This window comes from Cryptomeria japonica, chromosome 1 (genome assembly GCF_030272615.1).
Source record: "Cryptomeria japonica chromosome 1, Sugi_1.0, whole genome shotgun sequence".
NCBI lineage: Eukaryota > Viridiplantae > Streptophyta > Pinopsida > Cupressales > Cupressaceae > Cryptomeria > Cryptomeria japonica.
In genome coordinates, this window is record NC_081405.1 from 551,493,425 (window position 1) to 551,518,706 (window position 25,282).

At 32.8% G+C, this 25,282-nt stretch overlaps 1 protein-coding gene and 1 long non-coding RNA gene across 2 annotated transcripts; one reads left to right on the forward strand and one right to left on the reverse strand.

The window, feature by feature from the left end:
• Positions 1-521: 521 nt before the first annotated feature.
• On the reverse strand, positions 522-1,914 carry LOC131044966 (uncharacterized). Its single transcript, XR_009105746.2, has 3 exons — positions 1,672-1,914; positions 928-1,025; positions 522-808 (listed from the first exon to the last, which is right to left on the reverse strand). It is a non-coding gene; the product is annotated as an uncharacterized LOC131044966 (long non-coding RNA).
• An 11,719-nt stretch (positions 1,915-13,633) lies between these two features.
• On the forward strand, positions 13,634-15,593 carry LOC131858065 (histone H2A.Z-specific chaperone CHZ1-like). The gene is made up of 2 exons (XM_059210988.1): positions 13,634-13,697; positions 15,226-15,593. Exons 1-2 carry the CDS (start codon positions 13,634-13,636, stop codon positions 15,591-15,593), a joined length of 432 nt encoding a protein of 143 aa, XP_059066971.1.
• The last annotated feature ends 9,689 nt before the right edge of the window (positions 15,594-25,282 follow it).

The window sequence follows — 25,282 nt, forward strand, 5'->3', positions numbered from 1 at the left end:
GAAATTAAAAGAGGAACATCTTGATCCATTTTTTTATTTAATTGATGTAACCAAAATTAAATATAGAAGAAAGATGAAGAATATTCAACACATAACTTCCCCTTTGATTCAATCAAAATATCCCCTCAAATCGAACACTTTATAATGTAGTGCATTTCAACTTTTACAAAATGTCCTGAAAGAAAAATACAAATTGCAAATTTGCTTTTACAACTTTTTTAAGAGAAAATTATTTCACAACGAAGGATCTATATCAAAGCCAAATCATTTATGCAAATACTATAGGCAAAGACAATTAAAAAAATAAATACAAAGAGTGATTTAAATTTTTAAATATATATTTTTTATCGCCAAATATTTTAATGCCTCATTTCTTGTCCATTTGATCTTTATATGAATTTCAGAAAAAGGTTTGACGTCAAAAATACTCCACTCATGCTGGAAAATATTTTGTTTAAGCAAATGAGACTCGTGAAAATGGTTTAAGAAGACTAAATGTGTGTATATGTTGAAATACTTGCTGGAAAAAATAGGAATTTTTTTGTATAGACTTCAATAGCCCAAGAAGAAATTTCCAAATTCAAGACGATTACAGATTTAACTAAAAAAAATCTATGAAATAGTCTTCAAAAAAGGGCGCCAAAGTCCATCTATTTGTAAGGCAGACTAAGTGAAATAAAGCACTGAAAATGAAGGGCAAAGGGGTGCCCAAGATGAAAAATTGCTCGGACAATAGAATGCCTCCTTATATGACAAAATAACAACCAGAAATCACGCCTTATTCTCCATATTCTCTGCTCCATGTTCTCTGCAAAACTAAAAATAGCTTTAAAATGTCTGAAATATGGACCCCTATGTATAGATTTTGTTCGCAAAAACACAGGTTTGAAGAATTGCAGAAATACACAGAGTGGAGACGGAAAATACTTGCAAATGTTGTTCGCCAAAGGAATTATAAGAATTTGTAGAAATACACAGAGTGAATAATTATCAGAATTTGCGCCAGGCAAGAAGAAAAGTCAATTCTGCACCAAAATTAAATTTAGTTTTAGTGCTAGGCAAAGGCAAACTTAAAAAAGTCTTTTTTCTTAATTAAAATAAAAGAGACTTGATTCCCCTGTGCCAAGCAAGAACAAGACTGCCACAATCTTTAGCAAAGTAAGAGCAGATAAAGTTAGCGTGTAAAACCAAATCGATGAACTAAGATGCTTGTAGATCACAGAATTTATGCTAAATCTCAGTCATTTAGGGCAGGTCACTTCAAATACCAGCAAATTGATGCAAAAAGGATCAAAGATGTTGCAAATTTAATCAAGGAAATCAAGATTGGCTGAAAATAATTGTAAATTATTGCAGTCCATGACCAAATTTTCACAAAATATGCAGATCAATGATAAAAATACGAACCTATAAATACAGATTTGCTTATATGCAGTTGTTTGATTTTGAACTTTGTAAACTTGAAAGCAAAAACCTCTATATTTAAAGAAACTATTCAAACATTTGCCCATTTTCTTACATATCTGCAAATATTCTTTATAATTCAACAAGAAACTTGTAAATATATGCAGATATTTACTAGATCAGCATTTTCTCACAGTTTTCCAATATTATTTGCACATCTTTGCAAGAATTGAAAGAGAATTTTGTAAGAAAATTGACAAATTTCACCACAATTAGCTGATCAAAGTTGAATTTGTCGTGTGAACATTTGAAATTGCATATAATGAGAGTGCATTTCAGCTGTAACAAGCAAGGCTCTTATATCATATTGAAGGATTTGCCAAGAAATCTTGTGCAAAGATAAAACAACACAAATGCAAATAGACTCCTGAAGAGTTGCATATATAGGAAATGAGACTCTCGGGCTGACATATATAGGAATAGAGAATTTGAATTTCCCATTTTAGAGAGAAATGAGACTCTCGGGGTGAGAAAGTAGGTAAGTTACAACCACTAACCTCAACTACCTAGTCAACTAGGCATGGCACCTAAGTAAATGATTACACAACAATTTAAAAGGGCTCATAAATAAAATGACCAAAATTGAAGCACATATGAAATTATTAAAAATGGGGATTTCTAGTTCAATAGATCTAAGAAACAATCATATCCTCAATCATAGAGTAAAATTAAATCTCAAATTTGCATCTTTCTTGATACATGCTTTTTTACTAGATTATGTATTGTTACATCACACAAAGATTGCATGACAAAAATTTTGTACTAATAGCAATTATGTTCTTAACATGTTATTAATGCATATATTTTTAACCAAATACATAGGAAATTGTCATATGCAAAAAAACAACTTTTCTGAAAGTTAAGATGCAAGTTTTTTAAATAAACATGTTTGATATGGGCGATTAATGTGGTTTTCTAATAACTATTTTTTGAAAATGAGAATCAAATATCATTTTAAGTCCACCTATATAATATTGAAAACCCAAATTTGCACACATCTATTTCAACATAAAGGATCCACAAAAGCTATCCAGTTTTTTAATATGAACATGAAAACCGCAATTGGCTTTGGCAACTAGTAATTGGATAATGGAGTTCATTCTTTGTTATGAGCTATAAATCTATGAGGTTTTTCCCATAGTTTTATTTGAAAACCCATTTGTAAAAATGTTTTGATGAATTTGTATATCTGTAAGTTTTTTTATAATCTTACCAACTCTATGTTATGATATATAGAATTTGTTTATAAATTAAAAATAAATTATATAAGTTTTTAAAAAATAGTTTATCTTTTCTTGATTTTTAGATTTATTTTCTATGTTTTCTTGCTTCTCTATTATTCAGTATTTTCTATCATTTAATGATGTAATTATTTGCAAGGAATGGGGTTAAATTTGGAATTGGTAGTTCCATTTTCACAAGAAAATTAAATTATCAATTCTTTGTGGTGTTATTACAAGCAATATGAAAAAGACAAGAAATATGAAAAAGACAAGTATGTGCAAACCTTGAGGCAATAATTGTATATGTAGAACCTAACAAATTTTAAATTATATAACTAATCTCCATGTGCATTAGATTGTGGGATCTATTTCAAGTTATAATGGTTTTCTCATCATGAAATGTTATTTTTATCATTACATCCTACATTTGATGGTCATATGTCTTTATTTAAACGTTTATGCTATTAAATACTATGAACTATACATTACTACACTCAATTTATCTTAAAGTGTGTAAGTACAATTATATATAGGGAGAGAAATTTTTTTAGTAATTTTTTATTATTATTTTTTAAAATTATATTATTTATGTATATGTATGTGTTGTGTGTGTGTGCACGTATGTATATGTATATGTATATGTATATGTATATGTATATGTATATGTATATGTATATGTATATGTATATGTATATGTATATGTATATGTTAGATTAAAAAATTTCAGTAATGATTCATTTATTACAATTAATAGAGTACATATTATTTTACATTGTAAATATGTACAACAATATTTTTTTATTCCAAATATTTGGAGAGTTTTATTCTTTTTATTTCATCGGTTTTCTTACTATCACTATATTACAAGTATATTATGTATAGATTACCACCATTAAATTGTGATTCAAATTCATTCAATTTTAAATTATCTAACATATATTATATTTCAATCTTACCTTTAAGAACAACTAAACTAGACATGTTTCATGTCTTGCTAGAAACAAATATTTCTACAAATCAAGATTTTGTGGAGCACAACCAAGAATCCAACAATTTAATTGTTGAGCATAAAAAATTCTAGTAAAAAATAATTAAAAATGGACAATGATTCCAACTCTCAATGTAATTGTCTACATATCAAAGAAGGAACTTTGTAGCTACGCAACCTTGTTATTATATAAATTAATTAATGTTGTATCATATCACATGATTAATATACTTCATATAGTGATAACACAATAAATCAAGATATTATACTATTAAATTGCTCTTACAAATTATGACAATAATCAACAAATTGTTACCATACAATAATAAGCACATTACCACAAATATGCTTCTCTTTCTTCTTCTAGGTGCTTTCAATAACTATATTATTAACACGATATAATACTTTATTCATTTTTTACTTTGATTTTGTTATTTGTGTGTAAGGGAGGCTTCAATTTTTAAATATCTAGCTCAACTAGTATGAAATTTTAATATAAGGTATTTAATTATTTGAGAAGTGAATCCACGAGTATTAACACTAAATGTGTCTACATTATTAAAACAAATAGTTTAATCAAATAATTTATTTTTCAAACATATTACAATTGTGAGGACTAGTTGCCATGAAAGTCTCATCAATAATCATAGTGATAAAAAATGTGTACTAGTACTTTGATTGGGTTTGTTTAAGCTATGTTTTGATGACGTTGTTTTTATATAATGTTAGTGTAATATAGCATGTCCTCTCAAAAAAATAGTAAACAAGTTTATGTATTTTATGTAAGAGGCTTCCTTTGATTTTCAATTCATTTACTCTATTACTTAGTTCAAATTTATAGGAATAAAAATGATTCAAGAAATTTTAAACTTTATATTTTTCCCTTATCGACTTCCTCTAACTTGTCATTATGTTTTTACTTGAGTATAAAATGTGTGAACTTGTGTGCTATAGTGTAATGATTAAATTTATATCCTTATTCACTTTAATCCATCTAAGAATCTAGAAGCCTTCATCCATGTTGTACTGTCACATAAGGGTCCTTATAGTTAATCAACATTGTATCACCAACTTACAACTACCTAGGCACCATTATATTTTCCCTTATTATCTCTGATGATTCCATTAAGCCATTGAACTTTGAATAGAGGTTTGACTAAAATAGAATTTAGTCCTTACCTAGAAAACTTCTAAATCATGTCTATTGACAATTTAGATCTATAGTAGAAAATATAAGATTTAGTACCAAATACTTCTATACCATGTAAGGCTTGTGAATGGGGCAAATGAATCCAATATCTTGATGATAAGAGAGACCATATTAATAGGATGCATAGATAATAGAATGTTGTATAAGCCTATATAATGGCTATTCCCAAAACCACACCATTGTGTTAGATAAGAAATTGATTATGATATATAGATGTATAATGGATTCTCAAGTGGTACAAGTAAGCACAATGTGGGATGAAGGATACATAAATATTTAGTACATCTCTACCAAACATGGAAACTAGAGCCATAATTAGTAAATTAACATTAACTCTATGTAGATGTATAGTTATGTATAAGGGAGATAATATATAATAAAGTATATACATATATGACCAAGCTTAATAATATTATCATGTATAACATAAAAGAAATTAATTACTAATGAAGATAAAATCTACTTTATTTTTCATAATCATAGCTTAGGTGGATATGGATAGATGGGTTATAAAATATATTAGGTACTCATAAAGATATTTATCTATTTAAAAATAAAAGGGAGAAAATATGTGCTACAGAACCACCCATTTCAACAATACAAAAAACTTTTATACAGTTAAATCTAGAAAAAAATTCATACAATACTAAAATCTTGAATGAAATGCACATAAAGATGTAGTGTAAACACCTTTTTCATTTACCCTTACAAACCTATTCAAGTAATTTTTCCCTTCCAATTTTATGACTGAGCTCAAAAATAATTCCTCTTGAGAAAAAATAATCAAGGCATTTCACACATTAGTCAAAATATTGTCCTAAATAGGTTGAGCTCTACTAGGGTTTTCTGTTGCTTCCTTGCATTCTCTATGTTTGATGGGTATTGTGGAGGGGGGCGGGGGGGCATGCAGGAGTCCCCATCTCATGGGGCTTGTAACCATGTGAACATGGAAAATTCTTCTGGGCACTCAAAAGGTTGACTCTTAAGTTGAGGAGAATGTACTGCCTCCTTCCTCACCCAAATATCATCTTGACTCTTTTTCTGCAGATGAGGAACATGCCAATTTCAAGGATAAATTTCTATGGGGAAGCCCCCCTAAAATGGGTAAATCCCCAGTGTGATTGACTCCCCAAGTGGAGTGCATTGTGAAATCCCAACAAGTGGAGATTCCTGATAGGCTTCTTAATACAGCTATTACTAAGCTTAGCCTATGTCTTGTTGGTAAGTTTTTGGCTTTCCGACCTTCTATTGACTAGGTTAGGAAATGGGCTACTGCCAGGTGGAAGCTTAAAGGTAGTGTGTCTATCAATTCTATATAAAATGGTCTTTTTCTTTTTAATTTTGTCAATCAAGAAGATTTGATTAAGATCTTTACGAAAGGCTCATGGACTTATGGTAGTAATAATTTCTTATCCTTGTGCAAATGGAAACCTGGTCTGGACCCTTGGAAAGATCTAGGAGTACTTGCATCGACTTGGATCCATCTTCCTAGGTTCCCCTTGAGTTATGGAATATGGGTGTGTTTAAAGGGATTGTTGACTCCTTTGGTGAATTCTTAGTGGTGGATAGAATCACACAGTACACGTCTAGACTCTTTTTTTCTATAATTTGTACTAATGTGGCCATTAACATTGTTCTATCGACTCAAGTTATACTCCTTTCTAGGCTTGGTTCCTAGGTTCAACCCATTGAATATGAAAATGCTAAAGCATTCTATCAATCTTATAGAAGATATGATCATCTCAAATCTGAATGTAGGAAATAGCCTATTAGAAAACAATAGATCTCCAATGCACTCCTTTTGTTCATCCTAATGGGGGGATGATGGATACTGAGAACCATATGATGGTGGTTCCATCCTTTCCCCTACCCCACATGCTACTAAGATAGAGAGTAACTTGGCTAAAGATAAGAAAAATCAACTTGATGATCTAACAACTTCTTCTTCTAGTTTGGAGCTGAATATGACCCTCAAGTCAAATCCTCTATCAAAAGTGGACATCCCTCCTCGGCCCAATTGGAAGAATAACTTGGAGAGTGAGGGACCTTTGGGTGTGGATATGGTTATGGGTTTAAATCATAAACCATCTATGTTTCCCCACCAGACTACCCTTATAGTCATTCAAAAGGAAGCTGAAATGGAGACTACAATAAGCTTCCTAAACCCTAACAAAGAGAACATAAATCTAGACAATGTGATCAAAACCCCTAAAGAGAAATTTGTGGCAGGTTTTGTCAACTTGAAAGAAAACTTACATATCCTAGGTTTTTCTTCTACCCCCCACCTTGTAAGTCAAGAAAGACTATTGTTGATGAAGAAGATGATTACTTGGATTAGATTCAAGTTGGAGCCAGGAATTAAAAAAAGAAAGAAAGCCAATGTAGGAGTAGAGAATATACTTGGACGACCATCATAGAAATATTCCAGGAATAAGGATGCAGCAAGAGAGATTGCCAATGGAAGACAAAGGACCTTAGATGGTCTCTCAAAAACCAAGAAAAAGAAAAATTAATTTACATCCCTTAGTGGAGCGATTTTTGAACTACTCAAGGATGAGTAGCTCCTTTGTACTTGTTTTGTATAAAGATTCTATCTTGACATGTGAAGGACTTAAATGGCCTTCTAAAGCAACACATGTTCAAATGTATGTTGCTAGACCAAAAAGTCGATATTCTCCTACTACAGGAATCGAAGATGAGATTTCAGAAGATAGTCAAATATTTTTGTCCTTCAACTGAATTCCTTGTTAGTGATGTTGAAGAAGCTTCTATGGGTATTTCTACCTTATGGAATCCAACCTGTTCTAATGGTAGTTTGATTTATTCTGCCAAAAATTGTCTTATTGTTAAGTTTAAAAACTTGAGGACCCACTTTGAGCGGAACCTCATAAATGTCTATGCTCCCAATATGAGATCACATTGGGCTAGCCTCTAGTCCTCTCTAACGACCTTTAGCTTGAGCTCCTATGTGGACTTATAGATTTTGGTTGGAGATTTTAATTCTCCCTTGTATCCTTCTAATAAATTTGGTGGCCTTGAAGACTATTTTGAGAGCATGAATTATCTTGTGGACTTTATTTCCTTGGCAGGTCTAGAGGATATTCACTTGGTTGGTTCCAAATTCACTTGCTCTAACAAGAGACTGGGACATAATCTCATTCAAGTCAGATAGGATCGATTTTTGGCCTCAAGTAATTGGAGAGATGTTCACTCATTGTCCCTAAGTTCCCTCCCTAAATCTTGATCGAACCATAATGATATTATCTTTTCTTTGGATGATGATGCTAGGAGAAGATCTTATCCATTCAAATACAAGATCATGTGGTATCTTCATCTGAATTTCAGAGACTTGGTTGAGAAATGGTGGAATGTTTAGATTAATGGTACACCCATGTTTCATGTGGTTCAAAAATTAAAATTGTTAAGAAACAAAGTAAAAGGTTGGAATAGATACTCCTTTGGGAATATTTTTAATATAATTTATCTATTTCTACTAAACTGGAAGCTATTTAGGACAAGATTGAAAGTAATCTTGCTACTAAGGAGGTATTCTTGGAGGAGATCTAGTTAAGAGAGAATTAGTTCAAATTGAATAAAAAAGAAGAGGTCTTTTGGAAATACAATTCCAAGATCCAGTGGCTCATGAAAGGTGATAAAAATACTAAATTCTTTCATAAGTCCACTATGAATCATAGGAGAAGGAACAAGACAACTACAGAAGGAAGATGGTCCATTTATAGAAGATGAAGTAAAAATTGTTGAATTGTTTATGAACTTCTTTTGTAACAAAAATATTAATAGTCATTGTGTCTTCAAGGACCCTAATGGTCTTCTTGAGGTTATCCCAGAGGTCATCATAGATGAGGACCTGCACCTTCTTAGTTCTAGAGTCTCGTTCCAAGAAGTTAAGGAGGTTGTTTTTTTTATTTTGGGGGCTTATAAGGCCCCAGGACCAGATGGGTTCCCCCCAGTTTTCTTCCAAGGGTATTGGGACTTGGTTGGAATGGATGTCTTTAACATTGCAAAGGACTTCTTCAGGTCTAGTAAACTCGCCAAGTAAGTTAATTCTACCTACATTGTTTTGATTCTAAATAATGATAATGTTGTTCCATGAAGGATTTTAGACCTCTTAGCCTATGTAAGACTATGCATAAAATATTTTCTAAAGTTATTGTTAATAGGCTCAAACTTATGTTGAACAAAATGATATCTATTAATCAAAGAGGGTTTTTTGAAGGGAGACATATTATGGATGTTGTTATCACTACCCATGAACTATTTCATTCGATGGAACATAGTAGAAAACTTATTATGGCTTTTAAATTAGACATCTCAAAATCCTATGATAGAGTGTCATGGAACTTCCTCTTTGAAGTGCTTAGGAAGTTTGACTTTGTAGCGTCGTAAATTGTACGCACTTGCTAGGGTGGTACAATTTCACACCTAGTTTAGCACCCGCCTTGGCGCATTTTGTATTTTGCATTGCATTTCCCCTTTAGCACTTAATTAATTAAATTAATTGGGTCTAAGGTTCTATTTTATCATCTCCCATATCATAAAGTTGGGCCCTTTTCATTAAAGTGTGCCCCTTTCATTTTATTCTTCCAATGCATCATTTAATCAAAAACCCTAATTAGGTCCTATTTTGAACTTGGGGGCTTGATTTCGAGGGTCAAAACATCTCGAAATCAGCTGTAACTTCGGGATTCTCTCTAAAATCATCATATCCGACAGTCCTAAAAATTTGGTGAAAAGTTGTCGGGACCATGGCGCCCGGAGTGCAACATGGTCCCGAACATTTTTCCCAAAATTTTAGGAGCGCAATCCAATCATAAAATAAAGCTTAACCCCAAGAAATTGGTGGGATATTCAATCTCTAGGTCGGCCAAAAGTCGAAATTAAGACCTAGGGTTTCATATATAAGAGCTCTCTTTCTTCATTTGAAAGGAGGGGAATTTTGGTTTTCAGGACCTCATATGCAGCGAAAGAGCAGATCTTTGAAGACTTCAACAACATTCAACATCCTTCTATCAAGAATTTATCAATTTCATTCATCCATTTAGGGCTTGGAAGACATTGAAGAACAATAGGAGATTACCGACTGAAGATTGGCTTGTACCCCTCCCTTGGGGTTGGGTATGATTTCATGTTGTTTTCATGTCTTTGCATAAGCTTCAATATATCCTTTATTCATGCTTTAGATCACTTTGCATCTTGATTTAGAGCATTTACATTATCAGTTACAAGAAATTAGGGTTTACTTTCTAGGTTGCTCTAGTTTGCTTTCTTGCATTTAAGGACCTTGCACACACACTAGGTCTGCACACACAATACATTTTACAATACAACTTGGTTATTCGTGGAGGTGGAAATCACTGAAGCGGGGGTTTGACTAAGGCAAAACCCTATATAGCCACCCAAACACCTTTTCAGATATAAGTGCAGGTTTCAGGACTCGGACGACGCCGCAAGTTACAGATCCGGAAGAAGCAAACGGAGACCAAACAACACACCAAATCTCAAAGCAAAAGACCAGGACAGGGGCGTGGGGCGCCCTGGTCCTGCCAGGATAGGGGCGCTGGGCGCCCTGGTCCCTGGGACAGGGGCGCTGGGCGCCCTGGTCCCTAGGACAGGGGCGCTGGGCACCCTGGTCCTCCTGACAGACAGCAGTTTTCAGTATTTTTGACAGCTTTCCAGGTTGCAAAACAGCAGTTTCCGGAGCAGTTTCAGGGGCAGAATCAGGACAGTGGCGCCTGCACCCCCGTCCTGAACATTTTCAGTCAGATTTTAACTCCGGGTACGCATTTGCATTCTTGTCTTGTCCTTGTGTTTACAGCTTTCCATTATTTAAGTTCAATTCTGCAATCTTGTTATTAGTTCATACTTGCACTTTGGGGTTAGGGATTGAACTTGCATCATTTTATCTTTCAATTATAACAAAGGAATAGAAATCCTAATAGGTAGCCCGTGGCTCTCTCTTCCACAAAAAGAAGTAACCAATTGTGTGATACCTCTAGGCTCTTTCGTATTCCACAAATGTGTGATTGAAAGTGAGATTAGGGCATGTTTGCTTAGTGTCACTTTTTCTCCCACACAGACTTTAAAGAAAAATTTCCAAGGATAATTACTTAATGTGTGACTACTTTGATGTTCTCTATTCTAGTTAATGGATCACCTAAGGGATACTTCTCTTATGGTCATGGTCTTTGTCAAGGGGATCCTCTATCTCCTTGTTTATCATTTTTGCTAAAGTTTTGGGGATGAATAATGAAGACTAAAGAAGACAAGTCAACTAAAAGGGGTTAAAGTTGCTTCTGCTTTGGACCCTATATGTCTCACCAATAGTTCATGGATGACACTATTATTTTCGAGAAGCCTACATTTTAGGAGCAGGAGACTGGAAGGAGATACTTGATAATTATGCTAAGATATTAGGCCAGGACATAAATTATGAAAAGAGTTAAATTTTATTCCTAAATCTCCACCAAGAACTACAGTAAGAAATAACCAAAATTTTGGCAAGTGAGGTTGCTTCCTTACCAAACTCCTATCTGCAACTGCCCCTTATTTCTAAATCCTCCAATAATCTCTTTTGGAATGGCATAATTAAGAGGTTTCAGAAAAATCTTGTTGGATGGAAAGGGAAACTTTTAAGATTGGCTGGTAAAATCCAATTAGTTAATTCTTGCCTATAGAAAATCCCAATTTACAACCTTTATCCCTACAAGATTCTTGGATGTGTGGCTAATAAAATTGAAAAAATTGAAAAATGATTCCTCTGGACAGGTATAGAAGAAAAAATAAGCATGTCCCTAGTTGCATGGGATAAAGTTTGCAATTCTATTAGTGACAGTGGGCTTGGGATAAGGAAGCTTTGTTAAATTTCAGATCGGAGATGTAAGCAAACAAAAATGTTAATGGGGTTCTCGTTTAACCACAGGCAACGACTCAGATCTATTGCCTTCCCAACCATAGACGCTATCTTGTTATCGTCTCCCCTGAGCACATTTCCTATGTAAAGACCTACTTGTCTTGGTATGCTAACAACTCTTTTATTATTCAATCTTCTCTTCTATTTACCTTGGACTACTCTTGTATTGAATGAATAATCAAATCGTGGAATGAATTAGGTCACACCTCAAATATATATCTATATCTATATATATATATATATATATATATATATATATATATATATATATATATATATATATATATATATATATATATATATACACAGGAGTGGTACCCTTTCACAAAGGGTCGGCCCTTAAGAACATGACTCGTGCATTAATTAATTAAATTTATTTCATATTTAATATATGAATTGCTTCATCAAGGTCGGCTCATCTAGCAAATATAAAACATAGTGTATTAATAGATTTGGGATATCTCCCACTGCTAACCACATACATCAACAAGCTTACGTCCTTTAATAGGGCCTTAATTTATGATATTGGATGGAAATTGATTGAAGGTATCAAAGATTGGGCCATAATAATTATAGCTAAATACCTAATTAATGCCAGAAGATGTTGTTTTCTTCTTGACAAATAAATACTTTCTGGTTCTAGCATATGGAACAATATCTCCAAAATCAAGACTATGTTATGAAAGGGAGGGGAAAAAAAGTTGTGGGAAATAAAAGGTGTACTAGGTTCTGGAATGATGTTTGGTTGAAGGATAAATCCTTATTAGATATGAATCAATTCAACACAATTAAATGAATCTTGATTCAAGGTTTTGGCACTTTTGTTCATGACTACCTACTATGGCAGGGGCTTAGCTTAGATGGAGAAACTCTGTGGATAAAAAGTTGAATAACAATAATATCTCAGATGCTAACTTAATTCAAATGGTGGAAGAGGCCCAATCTCTGGTCTCTACCCTCGATGATTGTTCCTTTTTCTCCTTACAAAGAAGATGAATGGATTTGGTGTCACAACCTCTCTAGAGCTTTCTCTGTCAAATCAGCCTATAATATCATTGTTGAAGATTCTAATGAGAACTTCATCTAGAAATGGATATGGGTTAAAGGCCTTATTCCTTAAATCAACTACTTTTGGTGGGTTACTACTCATGGAAAAATCCCAACTATTGACAATCTAAATAAAAGAGGATTCTCCCTCATTAATAGATATATCTTATGCTACAAGGATCTGGAGAGTATTGAACATCTATTTCTTCATTTCCAATTCTCAAGGTAGGTGTGGGAAGAGCTTATTGTTGATCGTATGAATATGTGGACCTTCCCAGGGAGATTGAAATACTCCATGGAGCAGTGGATTCTTAGTCCTTTCACACACCCAATTATAGAAACGCATGGCTCCAAATTCCTCCTTTCATTACTTGGAATATCTGGAAGGAGCGTAACAACAAGATATTTAGAGAGGAAGCTTGTAGCAGTGAAGTTATCTTCCACATCATAAAACAATAGGTTACGGAGAATATAAATGTTGCTTCATTCAGGATGCTAAGGTTATGTTGAGCTAGATGGATCTGAGGATAAAAAAATGATGGGGAATCGCCCATAGGCTTCTTAACATGAATTAGCATAAACTGATCTTAAGAAATAATTGCCTTTGGTCCCCTCCTGATGATGGTTTTCTAAAATGCAACTTTGATGGTTGTTCTAAAGGAAATTCGGGCTTATCTGGAGTGGGTGGCATCATCAAAAATTGGAAGGGTCATCTTTTAGAAGGCTACTATGTGAATTTGGTAAAAGGATCTCATAATAGGGTGGAGGCAATGGCTGCATGGCAAGGGCTTAGATGCCTCTATAATTTAAACTGTCCAAATACAGTTATGGAAGGTGACTCAACTATTTGTGAACTGCTTGAATAGAAAGATAAACACCCCCAAGAAAATTAGAAATATTGTGGAAGATTGCAAAAGGCTGATGTGATTTTTTCAAAAAATTAAAGTCCAACATATTTTTAGAGAAGGGAACAAGGTGGTAGATGAAGTAGCTAATCAAGGATTAATTCACAAGGATTGGGTTTTTTTCAACCATATGCAAAGGCCTACTAGGCTAAAAAATATCCTTGCAAAAGAATGAACTAAGTCATACCTGAATGACTCTATTTATTATATGGGCAGTTAAGAGTTTACTATGATTTCATTTTCCCTCTTCTTTGTCATTGTTTAAATGGGTGCCAACCTTTTCTAGATTCAGATTTAAATCTAGAAGATGACCTAGATGATGACCACGATGCTTATTGAGTGGATAATTTGGGGGTCAGGCTGGATTACTGTTAGGATAAGTGGTGACACTAATGTTATTAATTTATTTTTTTATGTCAAAAGTATGGAGCTTTTTCTCCTCCACTTCACCTTATTAAGTAAGGATGAGGAAATAATTCAATGGAAAGGCAGCAGTTTCATATCTTATAGTAGCAAAATTTCCCATGACGTGAGTTGTTCTTTCATCTGTGGGGACAACAGTGAAGATCCTTTCAAAGATAGCCTTTTTTATAATTGTTTTTTATTTGGTGGGGTTAAATTTATGAGTTGTTTTGTCTCTTTGTGTCGCTCTTAGACTTTCTACCATAAAACTATGCTTAATCTTTTTGAAATGGGGGGCCCTTTGAAGAGCACAAAGCCTAAAAATTGTAAGGAGCTTCAAAAAACTAAAGAGGTGTGGGACCTTTTTCATAGAGTGGAAATTAATTTTTTTTTCTTAGACATGAAGGGTTATAATATAGCTCTTTCAGAAAGATTCTATAACTCTTGGTAGAATGGTGAAGTTTCAATTGGATGTATTTTCTTTGTTGTTTCCCTAGAGCTTATGGAGAAGGTGACCGGAGTGAAGAATGAGGGCTAGAAAATGGATAAAAAAAGCTCGAGCGATTACAAGCACTACATGAAGAATTTTTTTTAAAAAGGAGAGAAGCAGATGGTGGTGCAGAATGGGTATGGTTGCTTTGTCCCTCATAAGCCCTATGCTATTGTGAGTTATTTTATTATGAAATACTTTACCATAGAAGGTCACAACACTTCTATGCATGGCTACCATTTCGCTATCTTGAACCACATTAGGCATGGCGATAAAAAATTATCTACCATATTTTCTCTTCACTTTGCTTTCTGCTAGTATTTCTAATGGTGCTAACTTGCCACTCCATCAAGGGCTTATCTATATCATGTATAAGTATGTGTTTGATTGTTCCCCCCACCACACCCGTTTTCTTTCCCTCCCATGGAATTTTAGGCAAAATAATGAGGCCCAATGCTCTTTTGTCAAAACGAGCTTATTGAAACCAACCCACTACCCTCAAATAAAAATACCCCTACTGCAAAATCTTAAGGGATCAAAAAGTCCTATGTTGTGTTGGAGTCAGAAACCCTGGAAGTAGCTCTGCTTAAAACCAACCCTGATAAAAGAAAGTTGGAAACCCCTGAAAAACATCTTGTTAAGGCTAGAAAGTTAGATAAAGACTCCAGCAAGAGGAACATTACCATTGACTCTAATTTACAAGATTTTGAGGAGGATGAGGATGACCCACATGAAAAGGAGAAGAAGGAGGTTGGCTCAGGGGAAAGAAGGTCAACTCGTCTCCTTGCTAACAATAAGAAAGTCAAAATTGTAACCAAAGATACCTCCCCTAAATTGACTGAGGAATTCACCTCGGATGATGATGATGATGATGATGAATCCTCTAGTGACGATAAAAAGGATGAGGAATTTCAAGTAGAAGAGGAGGAATAGGAGGAGTTGGATAGTGAGAGTGATGCTTTGGAGGATAAGGAAGATTCTCAACTGATTTCCTTGCCTCAAAATTATCTACACAATGTGGAAATGGTGTCCTCCTCTTAGAACTCTCCCACTGATAAGGAGAATTACAATGCTAGAAAGTAGTATAACCAGATAATTGAGTTGTAGGTCAAGGTAATGAGCCTTGAATCCAAGATAGAAGAATATAGGTAGGGATACCAATTAATGGGAAAGTCCTTAAGATCTCTATGTGCTATTACCAATGGCATAATGGAGAAAGTGGCCATGGGATTTATCTTGGGGAAAATTAGGATGAAGAAGAAAGATAAAAATCTAGGGAAGGATGGTAATTCGTAGGAGGTGGAGTAAAAATTGGACACTCTTTACTTGGATATCTAGAATGAGCAGATGCAGTAACTAGAATAGGATTGTAACCTATCAAGGATGACTAAGATGCAGCTGAATAAGGTTCCTTTTTGGTTTGTGATGATTTTAAAAATTGTTGATCTTAGTTTTTTTAGAGACTCTCATATGAATATGCATGTGTGTCATATGCCTGGGACTTCTATTAGAATTAAGTTCTGTGATAAGTTTATAAAATATTTATACTTAACTAATAGTAGTTATCTTATGGATAGATGGTGGTTGGACAAGATTTGTATGTATTAGTTATGATGATATGTTTGTTTTTATTACTTCTGAGAGATGCTTGTGAATTTTCTATTTGTTTGGTTGTTTGATACTAGAGGTTGTGTTGTTGCTCTCCAATTTTTCTATTTTTGTGAGGATTCAGGGCCCCCTCCCTACTAAAGTAATAAAAAACAATCAAGGTGATTCTAGGCTAGATCCCAAATAATGCCAAACAACTTGCATATTCCAAAAATATGGAAAATTATCATCAAATAATGTATCTTTCCATTTTTTTCCAATTTTTCTATTAGCCCTTGCCACACCCACACCAAAATCACTACATAAATTTTAAGATAATTTAATATCATAGCCAAATATTTAAATTTTGTAAGTTTTGGAATGACATTTTATACTAATTTTTCCCTTCCAAGTTAATGGCCAAACACAAACAAAACTCCACTTGAGTAAAAACAATCAGTCGATACTTCAAGACTAAACTATCACCACCTGCACTATTTTAGTGCCAACCATATTTGGAGCATCACCAATGGCAGCAAATAATGAATGCAAGGGAGCCATGGGCGTAGTGGAGCATAGTAGCATCATTAGCACAAGAAGAGATAAGAAGGTTGCAACAAGAAAGAGAATAATATTCTCCTATTGCAAATAGTTCCATCAACATACTTCAAAGGGAGGCAAAACCATTTATGGTATAGCCTCTAGGCTACGCCAATTGACATGCTAGCATGAGTTAGGACATTTAGATACAATGTGTTTAGAGTTCAAATATTTTGGACCCTTTATTGTGGCATCTAGACTATATGGATGACACTAGCTTGTACTAATTAATTCATTGTTGTTAACAAAGCCAATATTTCATTTGCATAAAAATGGGCAAGATACTAGTAAATCTGTGTCAATTCACTACTTCAATTTCCACAATCCAGAATATAGTAGATACCCCTCAGCAAATTGAGAGAGACATTTATTAAAATAAGCATAGACATGGAATTTGATCATTTTTTAGAGTTAAATATTTATTACATTACTATTTTTTTAAGGGCAACCATTTAGATCCATTAATTTTACAAATAAAGCTCTTCATATTTTAAAATTTGGGCTTTTAGTATGATATGTTTTCACAATATTCTATTATAAATTTTGTTTGATTCAATTTTTTTTCAAGTATTGGAGTTTTTTGTTAAGGTAAGGAGAGTTTTAAAAAGATCCTAAACCATTTACAATAAGGAATATGGAGCATTAAGAACTACAAGATAGCAAGGAACTAACAAAAATTACAATAGCAAAACTACAACAGATACAACCACTTACAACTAAAATAGCAAAACTACAACAGATACAACCACTTACAACTAAAAGAATGATAGAGACAACAAAAAACAGAGTAGATTCTTAAAACTAAAAACAATTTAACTCAAGCATTAGTTTTACCATTCTATATTGTCAGATTTGTGTGGCATATGTTAAGAGTTCCTAACAAGTAATGGTCTGAAGGATTCCACAAAGTATATAGAATCTCATACTAATGCAAAAAAATTGCCGACAAGTAATGGTATGAAGGATTTTATAAAGTAGATAAAATGCTCAAACTAATGCATAAAAGTTGGTGAAGTATAAGGGCATGCTTGTTAATGCATTTAAACTTAACAATCTTACTACTAAGAGCTAAGATTTTACATCAAAAACCTTGATGCACTAATACAAACTTAGATAAACCTAAAGGACTCTTCCATGAGACAAATGAGATATAGGTATACCATTAGTTAATGAGTTTTTCCAATTGGATCTTACATATATATAATAAAAAACATATAAATTATAGTCTCATTACATCTCGTATCAAATATGTTGAATGGAACTATGTATTACACTCTAGGCTACATTCAAGAATTATCAAACATGTTGAATGGAACTGTGTATTGCACTCTAAGCTCCATTCAAGAATAATCAAATTTTCATAAGAGCATTCTCAACAAATTTATCAATGAAATTGGAGCTCAAAAAGGTAAATTTGAGTCTTGGAAGTAATAACATATGAGTGGAGAGCATCTACTAATTTTATGAAAAGTGATTATTTTAATACAAGAATTCAACTTTGGAGGAATCTTAAGGCTTAAGGCTAATATTTGAGAAGATAACCTCAATAATTGTGTCAAAAATATTAAAAAAATTTAAAACACCTTAATAAGAGGAAAAACGAGATCCAAAGTGAACCAAATAAAATACCTATAAGGCACTTTTAAGTAGAAACCCTTATGTGAGCACTTTGTAACATATGAAAGAGGAATGGGGTACAGCTATCACTCTTAACAAACTGGTGGAACCTAAGATTTAATTATCTTCAAATATGGTTTGCTCGCAATTATTTTTTTTGTTTTAGGTATCAATAAAATATTTTTGTATATTCCTTTTTTTCACGTTTGACAATTTTGTTTGTTTGTTTTATTTTATCTTTTAGTCTTATGTTAAAAACAATTTTTGAACCCATAATAAAAGTTCTATAAGGCTAAAACATCACTATGAATAAACTCTAAATTTTTTTATTTTTTTCAAAGCTATACAAATTAAACTTGAATTTATGTACAAAATGTAGTTTACAAATATCAAAATTAATAAAACAACTAGACAAACCATCTACCATATTTTTATTAATTAATATTTTTGACCCTTTTTCGCAATTGTGATTCATCATATGATGCCACAAACAATAATTTGAATTTCTTATTACATAGATTAAGTTATGATATGTATATATACATCAATCTTTTATATATATATATATATATATACCTTCCTTTTACTAACAATATAATCTAAAATTTTATCACTAAAGAATATTTCATCATAATCATAATTTTTTTATAAATAAAATTGCTTCCTATTAGGAGGCATGTGATATGTGGAATCTAAACGAATTAAACATAAGTTATCAAATTAGCAATGTTAGATGAAATTAATAAAGAGTAATTTTTCATCATCAAAGGATTTATTATTAGAGAAATAATTCTAAATTTATTGCTTTCATGGCTTCATTTTCTATAGCTCCATAATTTAAATGAGCACTTATTGGGACTTTAAACCATCATTTTGACTTAGACATCTCCTTTTCTCCCTTTGCACTTTTTTCTTGGGTCTAACTTGTACATGTAGTGAATCATTAGAATCATTATCCATAGATTTTTGTCTCATTTGATTATTTAGTCTCGTAGATGTCATTAAAATCTTTTATTTCATTTCAATAAGAAAGTGACAATAATGGCATCCCTTTTAAAATGTGTAGTGGGACCACTCAATGCAATGACTAATTTCTTTCAAGATTCAATTACAAAATAAAGTAACAAAATATACTTATCCTTGTTTTTAATTTATATCAATACGTCTGAGCTAACTTGGAATAAGATAGAATGCATTTAAATACAAAAATATATTGAGTCTCCTTCCTTCACTATGTTATGGTGTTAAACTATTATTTGTTGTGTTTTTCTTTATAACCATATAGATTTGATTCAATTATACATCCCTATAGATCCAAATACTAGATTAGGAATTTTTTCAACACTCTTGATTCCTTTCATTTGATATTGGAGTCTAATCACCTCAAATATTAGGTGTTAGGGACATGGTTTTCGGTCATACAACTTGTATAAAAGATTTTATTGTAAAAATCTTTTTCAAATTTCATGATTAGAGCTCTTAAAATAATTCTGAAAACTATCAAATAATTTAAAGTTATACCCAAAGATTCAAAATTTGTAATTTTTGGAATGGTATTTTCAAATAGTTTTTCCCTTCTAAGTTAATGGCTGAGTTCAAACAGTCCTCTTGAGGAACAACAATCAGACAATTCTAGGCTAGGTCCCAAATAATGCCAAACCACTTACATATTCCAAAAGTATGGAAAAATGTCATTTGAAATAGATAAATACTCTCCTACTGCCAATAGTTCCCTCAACATCCTTCAAAAGGAGACAACTATTTGAAAAAGATGAGTCATTTTTGACATGCTAGCATGAGTTAGGACATTTGAACCCAAGGTGCTTAGTATGTCTTACAATTTAAATCACAAAGGACTATTACTATTTGGATGATAAATTTACACTAACAATTTATTACGACCTTAATAAAGAACAATGGCTACACCACCCAAAAAAAAATGTAATCAAAACATAAACATATGAATTAAAGTAAAGTAAATACTATTATTTATAGACACCAAGGATATATATTATTAAGTCCTCATGCATTATTGCTATGTTCACAGAGCTTTAAGGATTCCATTCTAGATTGTTCGTGATTTATTTGCTTTCCTAATTTCTGATGTAACATTAGATCCATTCAGTGGGTTTGTTGTATCATTTACTATTTTTCGATGAAATTGACTGAACACCATTTTTTAAGATAGCATTATTTTGTTATACTAAAGCTCTGAAGCAATCAGCCATTCCATTCAAAGGTAGTGCTCAAAAACACCATAAATAAGTAGGAGAAGACAGAAAAACTCTAAATCAGTTTCACTAACATTATTTTGACATGCTAGATCCATAATTTAACTGAGCACTTATTGGGACTTTCAACCATCGTCACCTTACCTCCCTTTGCCACTTTTGTCTTGGGTCTAACTTTTACATGTAGTGAATCATTAGAAAGTATTATAAATTTAACCACGAGATATCAATTTAATACTTGTTTTGAGGTATGAGATGAATAGTAACAGTGCCTCGTAGAGAGGGATTCAAACTCATATTAAGAAATTTACAAGTTTGGAAATGCCTAAAATAAAGCCCATGTTGGGAGATTTATATACTGTGATATAATGCTGGACTATATCAAAACATCATTTGAACATAAATGTATGCTAAGGCATTAAATATATGCTACAATAAAACCCATATTGAGAAATCTACATGTTTGGAAATAACTACAACAAAACCCAATGTTGGGAGATTTATATACTCTGATATAATAATAAAACCCATGTTGGTTGTCCTGATCTAAATAAAAAATTGAAGCAATGCTGGACTGTGTCAAAAGTGTTGCAGCCAAATGGGATTTTCGATTTCCCACTCAAAATCTTGACTGCTGAAACCCAAATATTGCAATGCTGAACCTATCTCTTCAGCATCAAAGCAATCAATCAAATCAGATGTAGTTTTTTCTACTTCAACCTCACATTTCTTCCTTAATTCAGAAGATATAAAAATGCTATTCTCAGCTTTACTGCCTCCTCCATTTATGACATTATTCCAAACTATTTGTGGATTAACCTGAGATGCTCCAAATGGGTTTTATCCTGGAGGCCATTTCCAACACACAGATCGGCATATAACTGAGGTTGGTTTGAGAAAAAAATATTGAGAGGTGCAGTACATTGCTTGATTGCATGCTGGCATTTGGACAAATGGATACTTCCTCTTTGTGATGTTGGAGATCTTCAGCACTTCTTGTTGTTCAGATATCACCTATGCCATTCTTGGCTTCTTCTGACAATTCACAAGCAGGAACATCCAAACTTTTTCTTAAAAGATTCAGTACATTCTGGCAGCTGAATTTTTGGACATTGATTTTCAAAAGCAAACCTGCAAGTCTATCCATCATACACCTGATCTCAAATATTGATGTTGTTTTTTAATTCTTAATTCCTTGTGCCTGTCTGAATTGTGTTTTCAGCTATAAATAGGATTCCCTAGGGCTGATGTATGCACACAGATAAAACTTGTTTTGCTTTTTTTTGATGACGTATGCAGAAAGAAATACCCTAACGGGAATATTATCCTTCCTCCTCTATATTAAGTTGGATGTGTTCCTCTGTTGGAGGTTGCCATGAAGCTTGCTTGATTAGGGCAGAAACTCTTTAGTAGCATCGTCTTTCGGACACGTCTATTCTGGTTCCAAAATAGCAGTACGATTGATTAACATGAGTGTTAGTCGCGCGTTTTACACCATCGATTTCACAATAAACAATTATGATTGACTAACACGTCGTTATCACACTGTACGAAAAGTCCGTTTTAAAGCCAGAATAACCGCTGCCTTGTCTTTCTATCTATCCATTATTATTAATTGCTGTTATTAATGTTTCGAAATGTAGTGTAAAAATTATAACATTATTCATTGCTCAAAGGGATTTATGTTTGCATACAATTAACTCAAAACAACGAAATCCAAGCATGAGCTCTATCATTTATCCCTGGTCATTTATTTACAAGCTTATAGAACTATGCGATGATGCACTATGTATATTTTGCAAGTGTATGCAATTACAGGGTAATGGACTACGTATCATTTTGTGAGCTTATTAAATTACAAAGCGATGTCCTAAATTATAGAGGAAACAAATTTGAGTGACACAAATTGTTAATGAAATGTATGGAGAAAATGGGAGGTATGAGGATTTTAAAAAACTAAAAATGAAATATTAATTTTCTTCTAGTTTTATTTGGTATGAGGTATGTCTGAATTATTTTCTAAGCTATAAATAGTATTAGTTAGGGCTGATGTATGCAGAAAAACTGAGAAATCTGCTGAAGGGAATATTTAAACTGTTGACTGTATTTCACTCGATTTCATTATCCTCTTCCTTATTCTCAGAGTGCAGAAGCATATAGACATCAACTCAAATCTGACGTCACCGTTGAGCACGTGATCACAAAGCACACATTTCACATTTTCAACTAGCCGTTGGTATCAACGGTAACCTAAATGTTTGTTTGTTGGTAACCAATGGGGGATTCCAAATTCAAACTTAAAAACAAAAGTGGTTTCCAAAAATAGTTGTGGGTTGAAGAAGAGGGAGGTGGTGAGTTCTACATTTAATGTAAGTCACTAAAAGTTCAGATTTGGTCCACATACTTATACGCTTTTGAAAGCTGAGAGAGTTAAACATTTCTACATTTAAAAAATATTGGTATTATTGCAAGGAGGTTGTCATTCATTTGGCATAAATTTATATTTTTAAACACACTATGTAATAACATACCCAAAATACTAGAAGCCAGCAAATCTATAAAATTTAGAATATTAACAAAGTTGAAGATGCCTGCCCTTTCCCATTAACTTTCACTCCCCTTTATGACATGTGAAGCAACTTTACCCAATTCAAAAAGATGACTAATCTTAATTCTTTTAGCTCACAAGAACCAAAATAAGATAGTTACCTTTATTTCTATTATGATGAAATATGTAAATGATATCATGGTCTCTTTTTTCTTTTATATATATAACTATTATAATTTCTCTTTTTCTCTATAGATCATTCCAAACACGGGTGGAGACAAATACGGTGAAGAAAAATAAGGATTACAACATCAAGAATAGGGGTTACAAATACCATGAAGAAAGATAAGGATTACAACATCAAGAATAGGGATTAGATTCTTACGTATAATGGTTATGTTAAATAGATGTTAGGATTGAAGAAAATAACAAAAGAAACTCTAATAAAAACGAGGCATTAAAATTATGCGATCAAATGTGTGTTTAATAGATCATACATTACAAGTTGTTATAAATGAAGTTAAAGTTATCACCATAATTTTAAACTTAGATTGTTTTTTATTAAGGGAAAGGGGTTTTGATGGGCCCGTGAAACCCATTACAACATAAGATCAAAAGATAGCCATTAAAGCACTACACAAAGAAAGAGAGAACAAATATAGGAAAGACAACTGACCAGCAAATGAAAGGCCAACAACAAAAAGACAACAAAAAGGACCGATAGAGAAAAAGCCAAGGCTAGGTAAAGTTCTTAAGCAGCTCGGTAGCTTCCACCTCCTATTGCTCCATGTTCTCAGTAATCCGCTTAATTTCCTCAATCTCCCTACTCTCGCTTTGCTTTTTTCTGGTGCTCGCACGAGTTCTTCTACCATGACCAGTCTCCTTATCTTCAAGGGTGTCTTCCTTCACCTCAGTGATATCCCCAGAGGCCTTTTCCCCTTGATCACTATCAAGCTTGCTGATAAGAACCATCATGCTTGCAGAAGGAGCCTTTAAGATCTTATGGCTCTGCTCCCCAATCTTCTTGAGCATATTCTCAACCCCTTCCAGCCTTTTTTCAATAGCCCCGGCTCTGTTCACCAGGATTTGGAAGCTATTACGTTGTGCATTAATGATCTCCTCAACATTACTGATTGCTTTGGTAAGTTCACTTAAACAATTTTAAAATTAGATTGTTAAACAAACTTATTTAGCTATGTTAAATAGATGTTAGGATTGAAGAAAATAACAAAAGAAACTCTAATGAAAAGGAGGCATTAAAATTATGCGATCAAATGTGTGTTTAATAGATCATACATTACAAGTTGGTCTGAATGAGGTTAAAATCATCCCCATAATTTTAAACTTAGATTGTTAAACAAACTTATTTAGATATGTTAAATAGATGTTAGGATTCAAGAAAATAACAAAAGAAACTCTAATGAAAAGGAGGCATTAAAATTATGTGATCAAATGTGTGTTTAATAGATCATACATTACAAGTTGGTCTAAACGAGGTTAAAGTCATCACCATAATTTTAAACTTAGATTGTTAAACAAACTTATTCAGCTATTCTGTTTAAGTCCATTTTATGATTCAAAATAATATTAGAAAGTCTTATTTTTTTATATTTACAATAAATAGTCTAAGTCATCATTTTTATTATTTTTTAAAGATATTTATTTATATCCAACAAGCCCTGCAAATTAATATGGTATGTGTACACTTGTTTCCCATCATCTAGAATCTTTGCCTTTAGACCCTATTTTCCCTATCATGTCCCTATGAGAGCATTGTATTAAGAAGCCTACTTTATTTTTTACTTTCAACGAATTTACAAAAAAATAAATGAAAATTTTTAAGCCCATAACAAAACTCTCCTCATTGACATACAATTTGATGCCTAAATTACTTAAGGTGATGTAGAAAAAGAAAACCTTCAACGTGATTTTGAAGGTCACGTTGCCAATCTATACCTCTCCCTTATGCTAGACCTCCACAAAGTTTTTAGAAAGCTCTAGGTTGAAACCATGCATATCATCCACATAACTAATTAAAT